General features: G+C 40.0%; 1 protein-coding gene across 1 annotated transcript; it reads left to right on the forward strand.

Annotated features, from left to right (window-relative positions):
* The first annotated feature begins 848 nt into the window (after positions 1-848).
* On the forward strand, positions 849-6,831 carry cnpy3 (canopy FGF signaling regulator 3). The gene is made up of 6 exons (XM_086275583.1): positions 849-1,090; positions 1,782-1,908; positions 3,171-3,267; positions 4,059-4,181; positions 4,286-4,403; positions 4,764-6,831. The coding sequence occupies exons 1-6, from the start codon at positions 988-990 to the stop codon at positions 5,054-5,056; spliced, it is 861 nt and encodes a 286-aa protein (XP_086131709.1). The 5' UTR covers positions 849-987; the 3' UTR covers positions 5,057-6,831.
* The last annotated feature ends 1,173 nt before the right edge of the window (positions 6,832-8,004 follow it).

Consider the following 8,004-nt stretch of genomic DNA (forward strand, 5'->3'; position numbering starts at 1 on the left):
GAAGGCACAATTTACTATTGCATTGATCTATTATTTAATTATCCACTCTTAAAAACTCTCGCACCCAATCCATAATAAAGTAATAATAGAAAAATGTTATAGAACCAAAACATTGCAGGTGTGTTTATTATTGTTTTTATACTTGAATACCTCTGCAATGCAACAACTGGTACATGTGTTATTGTTACCTGTGCTCTTTTTAATTCAGCTGGTGGGGGATCCACTGCCTTTAGCAGCTCCTTTTGTCACCATTTCCTCTTTATGTCCTTACAGGGCATGTCTGGACAATGTTATATCATGAGTAATGATTTTAAAAAATATCAATATACATAAAACACATACACGCACACACACACACATACAGTGACATTTTATATCTTCTCCAGAATACTGTATGCATTATGGCTACAAGTTTGCATCATGGTGCTGATCCAGAATCCTTCCCTTATTGTTTGTTCCTTGTGTTATAATAATAAAATAATTAAAATGAAAAAAATTAAGTAATAAATATAAAATAATGTATTATAATAATGTTTATGATGATTCAGTTTGTTTGACTATCCACTCTGTGCAGGCAGAAAGCTTATTAAATGTTTAAACTGTAGAGATACAATAATGTTGCTGCTGTAAAATCTGCATTTTGTCCTATTTGAAATATAAATCTAATGACTGTAGAAAACATTGGATGATACCAAAATTTGCAGTTTTGCGCAGGAGTAGCGCTGAGTGATACCTCTTGTCTTCCAGCAGCTCTTCGACCCTCCTCTGCCTCTCATTGGTCGAGCTCCTGCCACTGCTTCTTCTCTGATTGGTCCGGAGATCCGGTTGTGTAACGCCCTTAGCGGAAGTGATCGGTCGCAAGTGAAGCAGCAGGAGTGATGATACACAGGAAGGCGTGAAAACAGGGGAAATAACGGTGCTCTGCGGAGTTGTTTGAAAGTCAAATAAGTTTTATGACAAGATAAAGACTCGGAGAGAGCAGACGGGATGATTTTAGTGGCATATTTGTCGTTTTTTCTCCTAATTTCCTCGGTCGGAGCAGCGAAGGATGGGGACGATGACTGGGTTCATCTGCCCAACAAATGTGAAGGTAAGGCGGCTTGTGGTGCTCAAAACGGGCTCCGAGGACCTCTAAGAGTCCTACAGCAAATAGAGAAGTCATACTGCAGTATTTGTATATATAATACACGTAGTATATGTGCTAAGTATAATTTCCACTCTGTGTGGGTTCACACTGTTTGTGGAGGAAGTCGCACTGAAACAGGATTATGTGAAACATTAAAACAGGAGTGCTGTTGGGCTTAGCTAACATTTCACATTTGTAAGCTTTGCTTTTAGGTTTTTGCTCTTGAAATTACTCCATTGGCCATTTCTTAGCATCAATACAAACACTACCCTGTAGCCTTGCTTTTAAATTAAAGGTGCTCATTGTAGGAATTTTATTTTGAAAATCCTGATACTAACCCATCCCCTCTCACAGCTGCTGTACCACCTGTCCTCTGCCAGGTCAGCTTTGCCTCTTGTCCGAGGGGTGGACTCCCAACTCCACAATGCTGGACTGCAGGTGGAGTTGGGAACCTACTCTGAAATGCAAAGGAAGGACTACCGCCTCCACCTGCAGTCCATGACAGTGCAGGTGGAGTCCATCTGTGGGGAAAAGCACACTTTAAATGAAACAGAGAATCTCGATGACATCAGTGACCCGATGAGTTTAACTGCTTTGTTGAGACATTGTTGAGGTTTAAAGGGCTTCTTCTCATTGTCTCTGTTTCCCTTTCCAGTCTGCAAGTTTGTCAGCATCGAGATGAAGTCGGCGTTCGAAGAGACGGGGAAGACAAAAGAAGTCATCGATACGAAATACCGCTTCATAGACAGCAAGGGGGCGTCGCCGATCAAATATGTCAAGTCGTAAGTTTGAGTGTGTGCGCACCTGGTACCGGGAAATGGAGCGTAAAAAAAAATAGGAGTCCGGTTTCAAAGTAGAAGTGAAAGCTGCTCTGTGTGGAGGGAGAAGTATGCCTGGCTGATTCTGGATCTTTCTCTAGCCCTCAGAGACAGACGGCAACAAGGGACAGGAACTTGGTCAGGTTCAGTTCCTGTGCAGAAACTTATTATAGAACAGGGAAGCTGCTGAAGTGCTCTGGGTGGTGTGTGAGAGCAAAGCTCGATGGGAGTTTTAATCTGAAAGCATCACAGTTTTAGGACCTGCTTTTAAAAAAAAAAAAAAGTGTTACAATATTCTAAATGTGGTTGTGAACATGCAGGTTTATGTTCAGTCTGCAGAGCTGACATGTGTCAGACACACTTAACTCACGATGTTTCCCTTTTTGTTTTTTTGATTTAGGGTAAGTTGAAAGGCAGCATACGTCTCATGTCTGGACATGAAATATAACGTTTCTGCTACAGTCAGCAGGACTTAATCACAGCTGTATTTTAGTGTTCACCGTGATCCATCCATCACATTTTGTTACAACCACTTATCCAGTTCTAGGTCGTGGACGGGGACACAGAATCAGTTTTATTGAATTTATAGCACCAAATCACAACAAAAGGTCCCTCAAGGTGCTTTATATTGTAAGGTTTAAACCCCCACAATCAGCTGGCCCCCTTTGAGCAAGCACTTGGTGATAGTGGGAAGGAAAAACTCCCTTTTAACAGGAAGAAACCTCCAACACAACCAGGCTGAGGGAGGGTGTCTCAGGATGTTTTAGGATGCAAGGCGGGCTAGTAAACAAATATGTAGGACTGTTTTTTTCTTGTTGTTCTTTCTAGTTCTTCTAGCAACCCCTCAGCTCAGACCCTGAGCTGAGGGGTTGCTATAAAGGCCACTTTACTGTGGATCATTTAGTTATCACCTCAGGATAAAACCATAGACCTCCTTTAAGTATAAGGGTACTTTCATAGCATCCAGGATACCAGCTGAGAAATGCCTTTAGTGTGGAGACGCGCTGACACGAAAACAAAGAGCATCGAGGAGCAGAAAACTTAAATGAAAAAACTCTGTAATGTTACTTTGACACGGTCCATAAAATGAAGTCAGCTGTGACGTGTGATCAGGTTTTTGGTTCACAGACAAAACAAAAAAAGGGCAAATCCAAACAGAAGGTACAGGGAGAAAAAAGCTTTAACTCTGTCGCCTGCTGGGATGTTTAATGTGTGTTTCTCCTCAGAGACCTGAGATTCATCGAGGTTGTAGAAAATGTGTGTCAAAGGCTGCTGGAGTACAATCTGCACAAAGAGAGAAGTGGCAGCAACCGTTTTGCCAAGGTCAGTGTAACGGTTATTTTTAAACACCCTGGATGTGACGCGTGACACTTTCTGCAAGAATCAGTATTTTTAGGGTTTGGTTTTCAAGCATCTTGTTTTTTAGCTCATAGTTTACAACACGTGAAGCTGCGTGTTTGTTTCATAAAATGTTTTTTAGCTGAATGTAGTCGTGCTGTCACCGTTGCTTCTTCACATGTAATGACTGCATATTGAGCTGTTCTCATTAAAACCCTGAAACTTTTTCGATCGGCTTTACTGTTTATGAAAACTGCTGAAAATAAAAGGAAATGTTCACAAAAACTAAATTCAATGGAAGTTGAACTCCGACCATAGACGTCTTCATCTCGGTGTTTGAAACTGTACATGCTGACTGTGAAGCTTCACACTCTAGTTGTGATCCCAGGCAGTTAGCCAATGAGCTTACCGCAGATTACCCTCTTTGCTGACACTTGGAGAACAATAAAATTATACAGTGATAAAACTGGATTAAAGTTTCATTCAGTAAGACCCCAAATAAGTGACTGAGTCCTTAAACTCACTGGGAAAATCTTTAGAGGTCCAATCAGAGGGCTGTTTTCCTAATTTTTGGAGTAGCGGTGGCTCACAGGTAGAGCAGGCCATCTGCTAATCATCAGGTCGGTGGTTTGATTTTAATGCTCAGTCTGTTGCAGCAGCAAAACAGCACATATCGTCATCAGTGTATGACGATGATTGTTTAGCTTCTTTTTAACATAGTTTGGTTTCTATGCAGTCGTCCATATTTGTAGTTTTAAATGTGTCGTCGGGCATAGGGCATGTCGGAGACCTTCTCCACCCTGCATGGGTTGGTGAATAAAGGAGTGAACGTGGTGATGGACATTCCCTACGAGCTGTGGAACGAGACGTCAGCTGAAGTGGCCGACCTTAAAAAACAGGTGTGTTTATATATTTATTTAAACATTCCCAAAGGAACCAAAATTAAACTCCAAACATGGTCAAATTTTCATCTTTTAAATTTAATTTGTGTGTGTGCGGTCAGTGTGATGTGATGATAGAGCAGTACGAGGACGTGATTGAGGACTGGTATAAAGGAAGCCAGGAGGAGGACCTGACCACATACCTGTGCGAGAAACACGTGCTCAAAGGACAGGACAGAGGTAACGCTCGTACACACAACTCTGATGTTACATCCATGTTGTTGTTTTTTGTAATTCATGATTCCTGATTGTTTAATTTTGCACCCCTTTCTTTCCCTTCTCACATGGCTCCCTCTGGTATTCACCTGAGTTTTTGAGACCTTTACACCATCAGTGTAGTAAAGAGCAAAATAAAAACAATAGAATTCTCAATGACAAAACAAATATTGTAATTACAAAAATAATAATAATTTTGAAATCAAAATAAGTGCAATAAAATAATTGTCGTGACTTTCAGATTTGTATATTTCTCTTTGCCTTGCTTTCTGTTTTCCCAATCTTATTTTCCCGCCACGCTTCTCCTTCCATTTCTCTCTCCAGCCTGCCTGAACGAGAACTGGAAGAAGGGAGACCAGGCAGCGATTGCAGAAGACAAGAAGAAGAAGAAAAAGAAGAAGGGAGGGAAGAAGGGCAAGGGCAAAGGTGAGGAAGGAGGCGAGGGAGGAGCAGACGGCAGCTCGGAGGGAGAGAAGGCGAGCAAGAAGAAGAAGGAGAAGAAGGTGAAGAAGAAGAAAAAGAGCAAATCTCCGGTGGAGAAGACGGACGGAGGGGTGTCGTCCGACGAGGAGATCCAGCCGCAGGTGCCTCTGTCTGGGCAGAAGACGGAGCTGTGAGTCCTGGATGTGGATCAGTCATCCAGAGTGAAACCTGCTGAGACAAAGCAGCTTCTGGAAGTGTTAAAACTGAGGTTCAAGTCATTGAAATCCTGTGCTGTTACATGTTTTGAAGTCATTTTTCAGGTTTCAGGAGAGAGAAATCAGATGTATAATCAGTTACGTACAATATTTCGCTCCTTTTTACCCCCACTTCAGTCATTTAACGGTTTTTAGTAGAGTCTCCATTGGAACTTAAAGGATGATGTGGTTATCATAGCTTGGGACCAGTTTTTCTATTGGTATTCATAATGTTTGTACTTTTGAGGCCACAAACGTGAAAAAGACTTGAATTGTGATTTCTGGGCTCGACATCATTCTTAGACCAAAAACATAAACACTTTAGGGATACCTGAGAACCATTTCTCAGTATTTATTGACAAATCATGAATTATCCTGTACTAATACATCAAAAGAAAGTCTCTAGGTGCACTCTGTATGAATGATTTTACAGTAGGGCTGTGCGATATGACCAAAATCTCATATCCCGATATAAGAATTCTATCGTCCGATAACGATATAAATCACAAAAATGTAACATTTTCTGTAAATTCTGTGAATCTCGGGCAGCTTGACTTGCGGGAAGTGTTTCCAGCTGCGCGTCATGTAGCTGGAGTCGAGTGTTTTAACCGATGCATGAAACGATACATTTTTAGACATAAGTTATAACAGCCGCCGTTTTCTAAAATAAATATAAATATAAATGTTTTTATATCGTCATCCGATATATATCGTTATATCGAACAGCCCTACTTTACAGTGCTGTACACTAACTACATGCAGAGTATAAACCTGTGTGAGTCGCAGGGCGTCCACGTGTTTGGTTTTCCGTCTCTCGGTCGGACGTAGGTGTTGATTCACGTATTTTGTCTTTCTCTCTGCATCTCACGTTGGCAAAAACTTCAATCGCAGCTCCGAACTGAGACTCTCTTTCACTCATGTTTTTAAATATTTTTGTGCCCTTTACAGCTGTAGATCTTTGACCCTCAATGAGCATTTTATTAGGAACACCGACATCTTTGTAACTTTGACCAATCCGCTACACTTTCAGTTATTGTAGAGCTGCGTGAAAATGTTAAATGATATTGTGTAAATAACAAACATATTATGAAATGACTTTTTAATTCTTTCTGTAAATAATCTTTCCACCTATGTGAGCTCGTATCTCAGGATTAACTTACTAAAAAGACACCATGTATCAAGGGTACAGATAAATTTGACTGATCAGCCTGTTTGCTGTTATGTCAGTGGTGTTATTGTGAAGTTTTCAAACGTTGTGTCCAGCTGGTTCACCTGTATGAACGAGCAAGCGGGCTGCCCAGGTGTTCCTAATAAAGTGCTCTAAACAAATGATTGCTAATCCAATGTTAAAGTTTTTCTTTTATTTCTCACTGTCCTAATTTTTAAAGCCCTTCCACAAACTGATGTATTAGCTGAAATGCCCCTTTAATTAATAGATACGTGTGGTACTGATTTCCTGTTTGCTGTACAAAAAGCTGCTATTGAAGGCCTGTGTGTGTTCGTGCTGCCGCGTGATCGTCAGGCTCCTGAACTGAAGACGATGAAGGATTGTGCGTCTGTTTTTATGCATTTTCTTAAGAGTGAACGTGTGTGGGTGTGTGTTTTTACGAGATTTCTATCCTGAGGTTAAAATGCTGGCTGTGTTGTATTGAAGTTGCTTTTTGAAACCACGAGCAGGCGCATCAGTGGATTAATAAACAGGTTTCAGAACTCTGGATGTGTTAGAGATATTTTTTTTAATGGATGTAATGAAGCTTTCAGTCTGTTATAGTTAAAGTTTCATACAATTATTTTAAAATGTGCACCTGGGAGAAGTAGTGTTATCTTTTCCTTAGTCGGCTGTGTGGGCGTAGTCCACTTTTTCAGCTACCAGAGGGAGCCAGAGTTAAGGACTTGCTCTGTTAATGATTTTCCAGGTCCTGCAGTCAGGCAGTCGTTTCTTCAGTCTAAGGAAGGAAGAACAGATACAACATACATCATGTTTTTAAAGTAGTTTTATCATTCTGACTATTTTTCCATGCATCAGATTTTTATTCAGTTAAAGTTTGGATTTCATTATTTATTTGTTATCATTTCAAGTAAATGTTACTGTTTGACTGAACAGTTGTACACAGTTCCATATTTTCACCCACAAATACTTTTTCTCTTCTTGTAATATAGATATAAATAAATGAATAATATTTAAAGGAAAAGGCTATTTTCTTTCTAAAGCGTACATTAACAGACTGGTATAGATTCAAGGTGCTGTACCAAGAAGTCAAAACAACATAAACGCACACCATGATTTGTTGTGTTAATTTTGTAACCCAGCCATCGAGGCTGCTTGATTTGGGTCAGTTTGGGTTGTTTTCTGGGGAGCTGGGTAATGTACTGTAACCCAAAGTGCTGGGTTGTTTTTCCAGCTTCACACTCAGATGAGATGGTCCATAAGTTTTTGAGCAACAACAAACTGTTTTTGTAGTTTTGCTTCTGTTCGCCACCACAGGGGATTTTATTTCAAGAAAATATGTAATCAAAGCGCAGACTTTAATTTAAAGGCTTTTACAAAGGTGCAACATTAGTTGTTTAGGAACTACAGATACCTTTTCCACACAATCCCCCATTTTCATTGCCTCAAAAGACAGTGGCACAACCGACAAGATGTACCAGGCGAGGCCTGTTTGCTTCTTATTTTATATAAGATAATCAAATTGAATGAAGGTCACAGTTTTGGACATTTAGCTGTGTAATGTAACTTATTATAAAAAGTTACATTTCATTATACAGCGCAAATACATTACCCCGGTTTCGATATAATGTAATTACTTTTGCAAAATACATCATATTTGCATTGTTCTATAACATTACTGTAAGCAGCTAAAAATAATATAAAATAAAACTATTTTTTC

This window comes from Aulonocara sp. 'chitande type north' Nkhata Bay, linkage group LG3, assembly GCF_057382095.1.
Source record: "Aulonocara sp. 'chitande type north' Nkhata Bay isolate Kocher_YH1m ecotype deep benthic linkage group LG3, A_spYH_male_GT1.1, whole genome shotgun sequence".
Classification (NCBI taxonomy): Eukaryota; Metazoa; Chordata; class Actinopteri; order Cichliformes; family Cichlidae; genus Aulonocara; species Aulonocara sp. 'chitande type north' Nkhata Bay.